The sequence below is a fragment of the Pan paniscus genome, chromosome 6 (genome assembly GCF_029289425.2).
Source record: "Pan paniscus chromosome 6, NHGRI_mPanPan1-v2.0_pri, whole genome shotgun sequence".
Lineage (NCBI taxonomy): Eukaryota > Metazoa > Chordata > Mammalia > Primates > Hominidae > Pan > Pan paniscus.
This window is the reverse complement of record NC_073255.2, coordinates 90,090,568-90,105,997: the sequence shown is the minus strand read 5'-3', so window position 1 is coordinate 90,105,997 and position 15,430 is coordinate 90,090,568. Positions and strand designations below refer to the sequence as shown.

The 15,430-nt window shown below is 46.1% G+C and overlaps 1 protein-coding gene across 7 annotated transcripts in view; it reads right to left on the bottom strand.

The window, feature by feature from the left end:
• Positions 1-261: 261 nt before the first annotated feature.
• The window catches only part of GTF2IRD2 (GTF2I repeat domain containing 2), a 74,918-nt gene continuing 59,749 nt past the window's right edge, over positions 262-15,430 (bottom strand). For 3 of the 7 annotated variants that reach the window (XM_034951445.3, XM_008962658.6, XM_034951442.4), the window contains exons 10-16: positions 15,004-15,060; positions 13,199-13,264; positions 11,028-11,105; positions 8,883-8,966; positions 7,408-7,591; positions 6,078-6,121; positions 262-2,381 (exon numbers count right to left, since the gene is read on the bottom strand). In XM_034951445.3, coding sequence (XP_034807336.2) covers positions 778-2,381; positions 6,078-6,121; positions 7,408-7,591; positions 8,883-8,966; positions 11,028-11,105; positions 13,199-13,264; positions 15,004-15,060 — 2,117 coding nt within the window. In that variant the 3' untranslated portion in view covers positions 262-777. The other 4 variants (XM_003810303.4, XM_034951443.4, XM_057302715.2 and 1 more) reach the window with 3 other exon arrangements.

The following is a 15,430-nucleotide window of genomic DNA, read 5'->3' as shown; positions in this document are numbered from 1 at the left end:
AGGGGAATCACTTGAACCTGGGAGGCAGAGGCTGCAGTGAGCCCAGATCGCCCCATTGCACTCCAGCCTGGGTAACAGAGTGAGACTCCGTCTCAAAAAAAGAACCCCCAAAACCAAAAAGCAAATATACACGTCTTCTCCCTATTTCTCTGTTGATTGATTTAAACTTCAAGATGCCAACTACAGTGCCTATCAGGGTGGCAGGCAGGTAATGTGAATGAATGAAACAAGCCAGGCATAAGAAAAGTCAACTACCAATAATACAATAAAACTTTCTTGATTTTTAATGAATAGTGAGGCATACAATGTAATATAAACAAGTATGATACTGCAGATTATATTTCTGATTCAAAGTGGAAAAAAAACTGAAAAAAAATTGTTTAAGAACTCATTTTGTCGGCTGGGCACAGTGGTTCATGCCTGTAATCCCAGCACTTTGTGAGGTCGAGGCTGGTGGATCACCTGAGGTCAGGAGTTGGACACCAGCCTGGCCAACATGGTGAAACCTCATCTCTACTAATACAAAAATTAGCCGGGCATGGTGGCGCACGCCTGTAGTCCCAGCTGCTCGGGAGGCTGAGGCAGGAGAATCGTTCAAACCCAGGAGCTGGAAGTTGCAGTAAGCCGAGATCACGCCACTGCACTCCAACCTGGGCGACAGAGCAAGACTCCATCTCAAAAAAGAAAAAAAAATTCATTTTGTCATCTCCCAATCCCTTGGGACTAGAAGACTCCAGCCTTTCCCACCATAGGGACCTGCCAGGAGTTTTCTCTCCATCACGTTGCGATGTGGAGTACAGAATCCCACTGGGAATCCTTTAACTGGGAGCAGTATTTTGTTTTGCTCAGTTTCATAATGGAGAACAGCTGTTCGCAGATGTAGGTGCTCCCGAACATGGAAAGAATCTTTGCGCAATGGTGCTTGTATTTCGGGTAGCTACCCCAGAGGTACTTGTAGAATTCTGGTATTCCCACCTTGTCGTATTTCGTCTTCAGGACCGTGTTGCATTGCAGGTCGATAACCTCCATCTGGAGCTCCTCGTGCACACTGTCGATCTTCGTGGAGAACGGGGAGCTGAACAGAGTCAGTTCGCTTTCGTAGAGTTTGAAATCAGACAGCCTTTTCTGGAATTCGGTCTTGAGTTCCGCGATTTTGGGAATGTAGTTCAGGCCATCGCTTTCATTTCTGGAAACCGATTTCAGGGTGGGAAAGTGGGCCAGATTATTCCTCGCCAAATGAGTCTCCCAGAGGCACAGTTTTGCTAGGAACGCCCGGATCAGGTCATACATCTGCGTGACGATTTGGGAGTGTCCTTGGAGAGAGATGTTCAAAGTGTTCAGATGCATCGTCATGTCAACCAAGAAGGCCAGGTCTCGGATCCAATCTATGGAGCTCAGTTGAGGCAGGGGTTTCCCTCTGGATGACATGAAGGAGTCGATTTCTTCCAAGGATTCGAAAAATCTCTTTAGCACCAGCCCGCGACTGAGCCACTTAATCTCCGTGTAGTACAGGAGGCTACCATACTGGCTGTCCAGCTCATAGAGCAAGGTTGTGAACTCGCTGTGGTTCAGTCCCCGGGAGCATATCCAGTTCACGGACTTCACTACCACGTCCATGACGTGGTCCATCTTCAACTTCTGAGCACAGAGTGATTCCGGATGAATTATACAACAGATGGACTTCAGTTCCGCACCCTTGCAGAACGTCGCCACCCTGGACTTCAGTTTTGTGACAAGCCCGTTATTGGCATCCACCATCGCTGGGGTGCCAGTGGAGGCCACGCTTACTAATTTCGACCAGTCGATACAGAACTTTTTCAGGCTCTTCTCAACACGCGAAAAGATCTCGTTTCCAGATTTTGTACCCGTCATGGGCACCGTGTCCAGAAGTTCTTCGGACACATCGAAATTCTCATCAACGCCACGGATGAATATGGCCAACTGAGTGGTATTATTTATATCCGTGATCTCATCGATTGCGATAGAATATGCCACAAAAGACCTGATTTTTTCACGTAACTTCTCCCATAAGTTCCCAGCCAGGTCCTCTACAGGCTGCACGGGGGATTTCTGGGTTGGACTTGGGTTTGCAAACACTTGTTTTTGCTCGGGACACTCGGTGTCTGACGAGCCTAAGAGATACTTCCTGAGCCCTTTTTTCAGCTCGTGAAGCTTCTCGTCACGCATTCTTTCCGTATACTGGTCATAATGCTTGCTGTGGTTGGTTTGATAGTGGCGTCTTAGGTTATATTCTTTAGACACAGACATGCTTTGTTTGCATATGAGACATGTTGGAATATTCTGTACTTCCACGAAGAAATACGCTCTCTCCCACTTTTCTTGAAACACACGGCCCTCCTGGTCTATCTTTCGTTTTCCCACTTTTGACAGAGACAGGGAGACAAAGATATTTCACTTTTCTCTTATCACTACTATGAGGAAAACAACAGCAAATGCTTGATGACGCACGAGAGGGAGGAAGCGGGGCGGGGCAGGGCGTGGTTAACAGGAGGGTGACCCACCCTGCAGAGAGGGACGGCTGACCCTCAACTCCAGCAAACCGCTGCCAGGACGCCAGCTGTGGCCAGATCTTCAAGTTTTCTAAAGAAAACCTGAAGACTGAATTTTTGTTGTTGTTGTTGAGACGGAGTTTTGCTCTGTCGCCCAGGCTGCAGTGCAGTGGCGCAATCTCGGCTCACTGCAACTTCTGCCTCCTGGGTTCAAGCGATTCTTCTGCCTCAGCCTTCTGAGTAGCTGTTATGACAGGTGCCTGCCACCACGCCCAGCTAATTTTTGTATTTTTAGTAGAGATGAGATTTCACCATGTTGTCCAGGCTGGTCTCGAACTCCTGACCTCAGGTGATCCGCCCACCTCAGCCTCCCAAAGTGCTGGGATTACAGGCATGAGCCACTGCACCCAGCCAGATCTTCAGGTTTTCTAAAGAAAACCTGAAGATTGACTTTTATGAAAGAGTGCCTGGTTTGTGGTGATAATGGCTCACTGCAGCCTGGAACTCCCTGGGCTCAGGTGATCCTCCCACTTCAGCTCCCAGTTGCTGGGACTACAGGCATGCACCACCACACCGAGCTATCTTTTCTTTCTTTCTTTCTTTTCTTTTTTTTTTTTTGTAGAGCTGGAGTCTTACCTTGTTGCCCAGGCTGGTCTGAAACCCCAGGCTCAAGCGATCCACCCGCCTTGGCCTCCCAAAGTGCTGGGATTACAGGAGCCACCGTGCCAGGCCTCATCCTTATTTTCAAAAGTACATGAGCCAAACAAAAGACACCTTTGATGAGGTTCAGCATGTAGCTGTGCTTGTTATGTCCAGTTTAAACAGGAATTATTTGATAATATGTTTGCATTTTCTTTTTAGAGACAGGGTCTTGTTCTGTCACCCAGGCTGGAGTGTAGTATTGCAATTATGGTTCTCTGCTGTCTCAAACTCCTGAGTTTAAGTGATCCTCCTGCTTTAGCCTGCCAAGTAGCTGGGGCTACAGGTGTGAGCCACTGTGTCCAGCTAATTTTTAAATTTTTTGTAGAGATGGGGTCTTGCTATGTTGCCCAGGCTGGTCTCAAACTCCTGGCCTCAAGCAATCCTCTTGCCTTGGCCTCCAAAAGTCCTGGGATTATAGGTGTGAGCATTTTAATATATTTTCTCATTTGATTCCCAAGAAAACTTTGAAATAACAGAGATGGGAATGAGCACAGAAAGGCATATGATTTTTACCTACTGTGAGTCTCAAATGACAAGGGTGATGGCCACAGAACCACACAAAACTCATTCATATAAGTGTGTTCGAGTGTACAGGGGCTAGTGTTTTAGATTTAAAGAACCTGGCCACCCTGCAGGTAATCAAGGTATTTCCAGAGTACACACACATAAAAATGCACCTTAAGAAAATGTAGGCCATGTACAGCGGCTCATGCCTATAATCCCAGCACTTTGGGAGGCTGAGGCAGGAGGATCGCTTGAAGCCAGAAGCTCAAGGCCAGCCTGGGAAACATAGTGAGACCCTGTCTCTACAAAAAAAAAAAAAAAAAAAAAATTATCTGGGCATGGCAGTGCTGTCCCAGCTACTCGGGAGGTGAAGGTGGGAGAATCACCTGAGGGCAGGAGTTCCAGGCTGCAGTGAGCTATGATCACGCCACTGCACTCCAGCCTGGGTGACAGAGTGAGACCTTGTCTCTAAAAAACCCCAATAATAATACAATAAATAAATAAAGATATTATAAAAGATCAAAAAATCATTTAGCAATCAGATGCGTTTGGGAATAAAAATGGAGCATTTTAATAGGATACTTTGGTTTTCTTTTCTTTTCTTTTTTTTTTTTTATTTGAGACAGAGTCTTGCTCTGTCACCAAACTGGAGTGCAGTGGCACGATCTCGGCTCACTGCAACCCCCGACTCCCTGGTTCAAGTGATTTTCCTGCCTCAGCCTCCCGAGTAGCTGGGATTATAGGCACGCGCCACCATGCCCGGCTAATTTTTGTATTTCTAGTAGAGACGGAGTTTCACCACGTTGTACAGAAGGGTCTCCATCTCCTGACCTCATGATCCGCCCGCCTCGGCCTCCCAAAGTGCTGGGATTACAGGTGTGAGTCACCGCGCCCAGCCTACTTTGGTTTTCAAATGTTACATTAGGAGGTTCCCTGGTGACTCATGCTCGTGAGAACACCTCTCCGTATTCTACTTGACAGGATACTGACTCACTTGCAAGGGCTCCGGGGAAGACATTAAGAATATTTAACAGGGTGGGGGCGGGTAGGGGGAGGGAGAGCATCAGGAAGAATAGCTAATGCATGCTGGGCTTAATACCTAGGTGATGGGTTGATAGGTGCAGCAAATCGCCATGGCACACGTTTACCTATGTAACAAACCTGCACATCCTGCACATGGACCCTAGAACTTAAAATAAAAGTTGAAGGGGAAAAAAAAGAGAATATTTCAGAAGCAGAGTGCCTGGGCATTGCTCAATCAGAACAGATGCTGAGCCAGGTGCCGTGGTTTACATCTGTAATCCCAGCAGTTTGGGAGACCAAGGCGGGTGGATCACTTGAGGTCACGAGTTTGAGACCAGCCTGGCCAACATGGCTAAACCCTGTCTCTACTACAAAATACAAAAAGTAGCTGGATGTGGCAGCACGCACCTGTAATCCCAGCTAATCGGAAGGCTGAGGCAGAGAATCGCTTGAACCCGGGAGGCGGAGGTTGCAGTGAGCCGAGATCTTGCCACTGCACTCCAGCCTGGGTGACAGAGCGAGACTCTGTCTCAAAAAAAAAAAAAAAAGAAAAAAAAAAGAACAGATGCTAGTCTCAGCACTGGAAGGGTTCTAGGGGCCTCTGCTGTGCCAGGTGGAACCCCTTTTGCTTCAGCACTGTAGGGAGGTCAAGCCACGGTCGGAGGGTACTAGGGTGGGACTGCATGGCCAGGCAGGCACTATTTACCAACTAACACAGAGGAGATCGGTACTGTGATCCTGAGTGCAGCTGTGCGGGTGGCCTCAGGGGAGTCCCCACCACAAAGCACACTTGAATAGTGTGCCACATCAGCCATGCGTGGTGGCTCATGCCCATAATCCCAGCACTTTGGAAGGTGGAGGCGGGCGGATCCCTTGAGGTCAGAAGTTCGAGACCAGCCTGGCCAACATGGCAAAACCCCATCTCTACTAAAAATACAAAAATTAGCCACGCGTGGTGGCACACGCCTATAGTCCCAGCTACTCGGGAGGCTGAGGCAGGAGAATCACTTGAACCCGGGAGGCGGAGGTTGTGTGGTGAGCCGAGATTGTGCCATTGCACTCTAGCCTGGGTGACAGAGCGAGACTCCGTCTCCAAAAAAAAAAAAAGAGTGTGCCACATCACACATCACACTCATGGTGTGATATAGATCACTCTCCTTCGGACTGGTTAATCAAACTCAAGTAGCAGAGTTATCTAACTTTATCACACGCAGGAAAAATAAAGCATGCATCAAAGGCTGCATACTTGGGTCCCAGGCTCACGGAAGCAAAAACCCCGTGGTGAGCGCCCACCAAGACACTTCCCATGGCCCAACATTGCCGGAACGTTCTTCTCACCTGTAGAATACTCACCATTACTGAGCTCAAGCCCTGGAAGCGGCCTGAAGAGAAAGACACATTGATAAATGCGACAAGCTCACGTTTCCTCTTTTGCCCACTTAGTTTTATTTTTTTTAAATTTTTACTTATTTATTTTTTTACAGAAGAATATTTATTTATTTGTTTGTTTTGTTTTTGTTTTTTTTGAGACAAGAGTCTCGCTGCGTCACCCAGGCTGGAGTGCAGTGGTGCGATCTCGGCTTAGCGCAACCTCCGCCTCCTGGGTTCAAGCCATTCTCCTGCCTCAGCCGCCTGAGTAGCTGGGATTACAGGTGCCCGCCAGCACGCCCAGCTAATTTTTTGTATTTTTAGTTTCACCATGTTGGCCAGGCTACTCTTGAACTCCTGACATCAGGAGATCTACCTACCTTGGCCTCCCAAAGTGCTGGGATTACAGGCATGAGCCACTGCGTTGAGCCTTTTGTTTTTGTTTTTTTTTTGAGACGGAGTCTCACTCCATCACCCAGGCTGGAGTGCAGTGGTGTCATCTGGGCTCACTGCAACCTCCGCATTCCAGGTTCAAGTGATTCTCCTGAGTAGCTGGGATTACAGGCACGTACCACTACACCCAGCTAATGTTTATTTTTAGTAGAGATGGAGTTTCACCATATTGGCCAGGCTGGTCTCGAACTCCTGACCTCAAATGATCCACCTGCCTCGGCCTCCTAAAATGCTGGGATTACAGGCCTGAGCCACCATGCCCGGCCTATTTATTTATGTTTTGAGATGCAGTCTCATTCTGCTGCCCAGGCTGGAGTGCAGTGGTGCCATCTCAGGTCACTGCAACCTCCACCTCCCAGGTCAAGTGATTCTCACGCCTCAGCCTCCTGAGTAGCTGGTATTAGAGGTGCACGCCACCACACCCGACTAATGTTTGTATTTTCAGTAGCAACGAGGTTTCACCATGTTGGCCAGGCTTGCCTCATACTCCTGACCTCAGGCGATCTGGCCCGCCTCAGCCTCCCAAAGTGCTGGGATTACAGGCATGAGCCACCACGCCCGGCCCCACTTAGTTTTATTGGACAAACTTTTGCAGAGTGTTAACTCTATGCTAGGTGCTGTGTGAGCTAAAACTGGGACGGGCTGCCCATGATCACCGAGGAACAGGGACATGGACACATCTCAAGGAAGCAGAAGATGATGAAGTCAGTGTGAGAGGCAGCATGGCCCAGTGGTCAGCTGCGGGAACAAACCCCCAGCCCAAGTCATGGGACAGACATTCCTGGGCAGCCACATGCCCACCTCGGGCAAGTCAGAGTCTCCAGATTCCTTCTCTTGACTCACTTACCTGATGACTGTGAATTTGATAAACTCAGCTGCCTCCAAGATCCTCCTCATGGAACTGATTTCCAGATAGCCGGGGGCCTTGAATACCACCCCTGGGGGCATGCCATCAATCACTACACAGCCAGGGTTGAATGTGATCTTCCTGTAGGGAACTTTCACAGGAAAATCCACGCCAATTGCTTCACCTGTGACGGGATGAGCAGCATAAAACCAGCTGAGTTTGGCTGGGCGCGGTGTCTCACACCTGTAATCCCAGCCCTTTGGGAGACTGAGGCAGGTGAATCACTTGAGGCCAGGAGTTCAAGACCAGCCTGGCTAACATGGTGAAACCCTGTCTCTACTAAAAATACAAAAATTAGCTGGGCGTGGTGGTGCATGCCTGTAATCCCAGCTACATGGGAGGGACCCAGGAGGCAGAAGTTGCAGTGAGCTGAGATCGCCCCACTGCACTCCAGCCTGGGAGACAGAGCAAGACCCTGCCTCAAAACAAAACAAAAGAAAACAACAAATTAAAAAAAAAAAACACAAATAAAACTAGCTGAGTTTGTTCCTTACATTTCCTAAACCAGGATTCATCTTTAATGTCAGGATTTAGAAGCATCAAATGACAATACTTATGATCAGTCATTTTATTTTCCAGTGCTACTATGATGTGTGAATATAATTTTGAAAGTTTGGAATTAGCATGGGTAGTAGGCAAACTCAGTTTGTCCTTCCATTACACAGGGTTATCATGGCGCCTACCTGAAAGGTTTTATGTGAGGATTAAATGATCAAACACATGTTGAGCACAAAAAATAATACCTAAGGTAAGCACTCAGTAAAACAAAGATAGCTATTATTATTATTATTGTAATTAGTCAATGCTACCATGCAAAAGCTCTTCTGTAAAAAGACATATTGACTAATTTTTATCATAGCTCTTTCACAAAAAGATCAATTTCTTTCTTTTTTTTTTTTTTTGAGACAGGGTCTCGCTCTGTCGCCCAGGCTGGAGTGCAATAGCGCGATCTAAGCTCACTGCAACCTCTGCCTCCCAGTTACAAGCGATTCTCGTGCCTCAGCCTCCTGAGTAGCTGGGATTACAGGCATACACCACCACACCCGGCTAATTTTTTGTATTTTTAGTAGAGATGGGGTTTTGCCATGTTGGCCAGGCTGGACTTGAACTCCTGGCCTCAAGTGATCCATCCACCTTGGCCTCCCAAAGTGCTGGGATTAAAAGTGTGAACCACTGCGCCCAGCCAAGATCAATTTCTTATAAGATAAAGTTTTTTTTTTTTCCTTTTGTAGACCTGGGGTGTCACTTTGCTGCCCAGGCTGGTCTCAAACTCCTGGGCTCAAGTGATTCTCTAGCCTTAGCCTCCTAAAGTGCTGGGATTACAGGTATGAGCCAATGCACCTGGCCAAGAATTCTTTTAAAAAGAAGTATTTCAGGTATATGAATTCTGGATATAAAAAGATATAAAAACTTACCAAATTTTCGGCTAAAGAGGTCATTAACTTGTTCTCTTAGCTGTTTAATCTTTTCAATGCTTGATAATCTTTCCTTCTCATTATCTAAAAATAATTAAACAAATAAACAAACCAAGGTTATTAATGTATTTTCTCCCAAGAAAGCTGTTGGGAGAAATGCCTGTTAGCACCCGAGAAAGTGCTTTACCTGGATTGTTATTCAGTTTACTTTTAGCAATAATTAAGCATCTTGGAAATTTGGAAATGGAAGCCATTGCAGACAATAGAGAATTTTCCAAATTATAACCCTATATAAACATACTACATACTACTTTTAAGGAATATTTTCAATACCATACAAGACAAGGATGTTTAGGGCCAGGCGCGGTGGCTCACGCCTGTAATCCCAGCACTTTGGGAGGCCCAGGCCTGTGGATCACGAGGTCAGGAGATCGAGACCATCCTGGCTAACACGGTGAAACCCCGTTTCTACTAAAAATACAAAAATTTAGCCGGGCATGGTGGCAGGCGCCTGTAGTCCCAGCTACTCGGGAGGCTGAGGCAGGAGAATGGCGTGAACACAGGAGGCGGAGCTTGCAGTAAGCCGAGATAGCGCCACTGCGCTCCAGCCTGGGTGACAGAGCGAGACTCTGTCTCAAAAAAAAAAAAAAAAAAAAAAGACAAGGATGTTTACTTTCACCACCACTTTTTGGCCTTAAAATAGAAATCTTAGCCAATGAAATATGACAAGTAAAAGGAATAAGAGGTACTAGGATTAGAAGGTAAGGTATATTTTTATTTTCTTTCTTTTTTTTCTTTTCCTTTTTTGTTTTGTTTTGTTTTGAGGCTGAGTTTTGCTCTTGTCGCCCAGGCTGGAGTACAATGGTACAATCTTGGCTCACTGCAAACTCCTGGGTTCAAGCAATTCACTGCACCCCTCCTGGGTTCAAGCAATTCTCCTGCCTCAGCCTCCCAAGTAGCTGGGATTTACAGGCACCCGCCACCACACCCAGCTGATTTTTGTATTTTTAGTAAAGATGGGGTTTCACCATGTTGGCCAGGCTGGTCTCGAACTCCTGACCTCAGGTGATCCACCTGCCTCAGCCTCCCAAAGTGCTGGGATTACAGGCGTGAGCCACCACACCCGGTCTGTTTTTCTTTTCTTTTTGTTTTTTAGAGACAGAGTCTCACTGTGCTGTGCAGGCTGGTCTCAAACTCCTGGGCTCAAGTGATCCTCCTGCCTCAGCTTCCCAAAGTGCTGAGATTACAGGCACGTGCCACCTGCCTGGTCCTTTTTTTTTGTTTTTATTTTTTAGATATTTTTCAACACTTTAAAACTTTATTTACTTTTGAATAACTAAAGCAATCACATGGCTCAACATTCAAGAGGAGTAATATACAGAAACATCTCAAACGTCTCTCCTATCCCTATCTCAGCAGTCAGTTTCCTTCCCTGGAGGAACTATGTAATTAGATTCTCTTGTATCTTTCCAGATATATTTTACATACACATATTCAGAAAAGAAGATTATTATTATTATTATTATTATTTATTTTTTTGAGACAGAGTCTCGCTCTGTCGCCCAGGCTGGAGTGCAGTGGTGTGATCTCCGCTCACTGCAAGCTCCGCCTCCCAGGTTCACGCCATTCTTCAGCCTCAGCCTCCCGAGTAGCTGGGACTACAGGTGCTCGCCACCACGCCCGGCTAATTTTTTTGTATTTTTAGTAGAGACAGGGTTTCACCGTGTTATCCAGGATGGTCTCGATCTCCTGACCTCATGATCTGCCCATCTTAGCCTCCTAAAGTGCTGGGATTACAGGCGTAAGCCACCGTGCCCGGCCAGAAGATTATTAATGATGAGCAACAAAACATTTCACCTCTGTGGCCAATTCCAATTCAACCATAGCTGGTGCTCCGTGCTGCCTGCTCTGAGATGCATTTTCCAGGTAATGCCTGGGCTTGGCCAGGAGAAGCAAAATATCCGATTAATAATGTCTGATATGAGCAAGATGCTTGTTGTGTAGCAACTTGCAGAATATTTTATATTCCTGAAATGTCATTTCTTAGCTATCAGGGTGAACTAAGTGAAAAATGACAGGTCCAAGAGACCACCCTATGTCAAAAAATAATTAAGACAAAAGGAAAAATGTAACATTAGTCCATACCTGGAACAGTCACTTGAACGATGTTAAGATCTTCAACACCTGCTGCAGAATTTGTAACACTGGATGAATTTGTGTTTCCTTAAAACAGAAGTTGAAGTTTAGAATTTACCAAGAATAAGACCAATTCTCCTTTAAATATGTCTAAGTGCTGCTTTGATCAGAAGCCCAGACTGAATTTTTTTTTCTTTTTTTTTTTTGAGACAGGTTCTTACTCTGCCATTCAGGCTGGAGTGCAGTGGTGTGATCCTAGCTCACTGCATCCTCGACCTCCCACGGTCAAGTGATCCTCCCACCTCAACCTTGTGAGTAGCTGGGACCACAGACATGCACCATCATGCCTGGCTAATTTTTTTTTTTTTTTTTTTTTTGAGACTGAGTCTATCGCCCAGGCTGGAGTGCAGTGGTGCGATCTCGGCTCACTGCAACCTTTGCCTCCCAGGTTCAAGTGATTCTCGTGCCTCAGCCTCCTGAGTAGCTGGGATTACAGACACCCACCACCATGCCCAGCTAACAATTGTATTTTTTTTTTTAGTAGAGACGGAGTTTCACCATGTTGGTCATGCTGGTTGAGAACTCCTGACCTCAAGTGATTCACCTGCCTGGGCCTCCCAAAGTGCTGGGATTACAGGCGTGAGCCACCACGCCCGGCTCTAATTTTTGTATTTTTAGTAGAGACAGAGTTTCGCCATGTTGGCCAGGCTGGTCTTGAACTCCTGGCCTCAAAGGATTCACCCACCTGGGTCTCCCAAAGTGCTGGGATTACAGGTGTGAGCCACCCACCACGCCAGCCTTAAATCACACTTTCAACTTCACTTCCTTTAGATACTTGCACTTCAACTGAGTTCACCGGCTGCAGGCCTGAGGAGTTACCTTTGATATTTATCTGTCCACTCCAGTAGCAAAGGGGCTATGTCTGAGTGAATCGTCCTTTTCTTTCCATTCTCCCCACTTATGTACCCTCGACCCTTCATTCTTTCCTCATGTGAACACAGCACAGTTGAGGCCCAGTTGTGGGTCAGTGCCAACGTGCAAGACTTAAAAAAATTTTTTTTAATTTTTATTTTTAGAGATGGAGTCTTGCTCTGTTGACCATGCTGGAGTGCAGGGGCATAATCACAGCTCATTGCAGCCTCAAAATCCTGGGCTCAAGCGATCCTCCCACCTCAGCCTCCCAAGTAGCTGAGACTACAGATGCATGCCACCATGCATGGCTGATATTTTTGTTAGTTTGTTTCGAGGCAGGATCTCACTCCCATCACCCAGGCTGGAGTATTGTGGCACAATTACGGCTCACTGCAGCCTCAACTTCCCTGGGCTCAGGTGATTGGCCCACCTCAGTCTCCCGAATAGCTGGGACTACAGGTGTGTGCCACCATGCCCTGCTAACTTTTTGTATTTTTAGTAGAGACAGGGTTTCACTATGCCCAGTTTGGTCTCAAACACCTGGGATCAAGTGATCTGCCCACCTCAGCCTCCCAAAATGCTGGGATTACAGGCGTGAACCACCATGCCTTGCCTAACTTTTTCTTAATGTTTACTTTTTGCAGAGATAGTCTCACTATGTTGCCCAGTCTGATCTAGAACTCCAGGGTTCAAATGATCCTCTTGCCTTGGCCTCACAAAGTGCTGGGAATACAAGCATGCACCATCATGCCTAGTTATTATTTTTCTTTTCTTTCTAATTTTTTTTTGCACAGCTAATTATGTTGTCTACAACACCCCAAAGCATTGGGCCCTAATGGGAATGGCTGCTCTATTATATATACACATTATACTACATTAGAGATTTCAATCTCTTCCCCACAATTTTTTTTTTTTTTAGATGGAATCTCGCTCTGTCACCCAGGCTGGAGTACAGTGGTGAGATCTCAGCTCACTGCAACCTCCGCCTCTCAGGTTCAAGCGATCCTCCTGTCTCAGCCTCCCAAGTAGCTGGAAATACAGACATGCACCACCACACCTGGCTAATTTTGTATTTTTAGTGGAGACAGGGTTTCACCATGTTGCCCAGGCTGGTCTCAAACTCCTGGGCTCAAGCAATACACCTGCCTTGGCCTCCCAAGGTGCTGGGATTACAGGCTTGAGCCACTGAGCTCTGCCATCCTCCCTGCAATTAATCCTGTTAGAAAGAATGAAAACCATACTTGGCAATGGGGCTTTGGGCAACTAACCTTCGATTTTCACCTCGGCTTCAGGGTCCTCATTTGGTTCTTCTGAAGGGACCAGCGGAGTGGAATCTTGAAAAAAAAATGTCTAAAATGACATTCATTATTAAGTATTCTCCTCATATTCCAATACATTACTGCTCCTATACCAAAAAAGTAGATTATCCTGGCATTTTAAATATATTTCATATATAAATAATATAAACATAATTTTAATTTTATAAGCAATAATAATAGGATAATAAACAGTAACTGGGCCGGGCACGGTGGCTCGCACCTGTAATCCCAGCACTTTTGGGAGGCCGAGGTGGGCGGATCACTTGAGGTCAGGAGTTGAAGACCAGCCTGGGCAACATGGTGAAACCCCAACTCTATTAAAAATACAAAAATTATCCAGGCGTGGTGGCGCACGCCTGTAATCCCAGCTACTCAGGAGGCTGAGGAGGGAGAATTGCTTCAGCCCAGGAGGTGGAGGCTGCAGTGAGCCAAGGTCGCGACACACTGCACTCCAGCCTGGGTGACAGGGTGAGATTCTGTCTCAAAAAAAAAAAAAAAAAAAAACAGAATCATTTTGGTAGTCCATGTGTCACTATCTCGCTAAGGCAGATATACAACTAAAAGTAAGATCACATTGCCTGTAAATGGCAAAGATGTCCCACGCCTCTAGGTTTGGAAAGGAAATCTTTATTATTATTATTATTATTATTATTATTATTATTATCATCATTATTGAGACAGTCTCACTCTGTCACCCAGGCTGGAGTGGAATGGTGCGATTTCGGCTCACTACAGCCTCCGCCTCCTAGTTTCAAACAATCCTCGTGCCTCAGCCTCCCGAGTAACTGGGATTACAGGTGCCTGCCACCACGCCTGGCTAATTTTTGTATTTTTAGTAGAGACAGGGTCTCACCATGTTGGCCGGGCTGGTCTTGAACTCCTGACCTCAGGTGATCTGCCCACCTCAGCCTCCCAAAGTGCTGAGATTACAGGCATAAGCCACCATGCCTGGCCCTTTTTTAAAATTATTAATTTTATCTTGGACAAACACAAACCACCGTAGGAATTTAGGCTTTATTCATATGATGCTCAAGATTTATATATGAATGGAGGGAAGTATTATCAAATTTTACTTCTAATGCAAGAATTTCCTAAAATACTATTTGACTCTGTCCAAAAGAATTATGTCATGCCATCCAAAAGACAAAGCAAGAAACAGCACCACTGCAAAGTTAACTTCCATATTCGGGTGCTTTAAGTAGAATCACTCACAGATCAGAAGCACAAGAAGTGATAGAGCCCTTCATGTTATATCTTAGGGCAAGAGCTCAACTATTCATAGTTTTCTGAGAAGACAGGCATGCCAGAAAGTCACCTTCCTTATTTTCCAACTTACAAGTATAAAAGAGTATGTTCTCTGTAAAATACTATAAACTTTCAGCTGGGCATGGTGGCTCACGCCTGTAATCCCAGCACTATGGGAGGCAGAGGCGGACGGATCACTTGAGGTCAGGAGTTCGAGACCAGCCTGGACAACATGGTGAAATCCCGTCTCTACTAAAAATACAAAAATTAGCCGGGCGTGGTGGCGCGCGCCTGTAATCGCAGCTACTCAGGAGGCTGAGGCACATGAATCGCTTGAACCCAGGAGGCAGAGGTTGTAGTGAGCCGAGATTGCGCCACTGCACTCCAGCCTGGGTGACAGAGCGAGACTCTGTCTCAAAAAAGAAAAAAAAGTATGTTCTTTGTAAAATACTATAAACTTCTATAAACTTTTCTTAAAAGAGAGAGAAAAAATGCTGCATTTTTCTAACCTTCCATTGGTAATTCCATTTCTATTACTTCATTGCTTGTGGAAGAAGGGTGGCTTCCTGAAAGAAAAATAAATAATATATAACAAAGGAGAAATACAAAAATGTAAAAAGGAATCACTGAATACAATGCAAACAAGTCAATACCCACACAGGAATACACCTGAAATACTTCTACCCCTTGAAATAAAACTGGCTGCGCGCGGTGGCTCACGCCTGTAATCTCAGCACTCTGGGAGGTGGAGGTGGGCAGATCACCTGAGGTCAGGAGTTCGAGACCAGCCTGGCCAACATGGTGAGACCCCTTCTCTACAAAAAAATACAAAAATCAACCGGGTGTGGTGGCACACGCCTGTAATCTCAGCTATTCTTGAGGCTGAGCCAGGAGAATCCCTTGAACCTGGGAGGTGAAGGTTGCAGTGAGCCATGA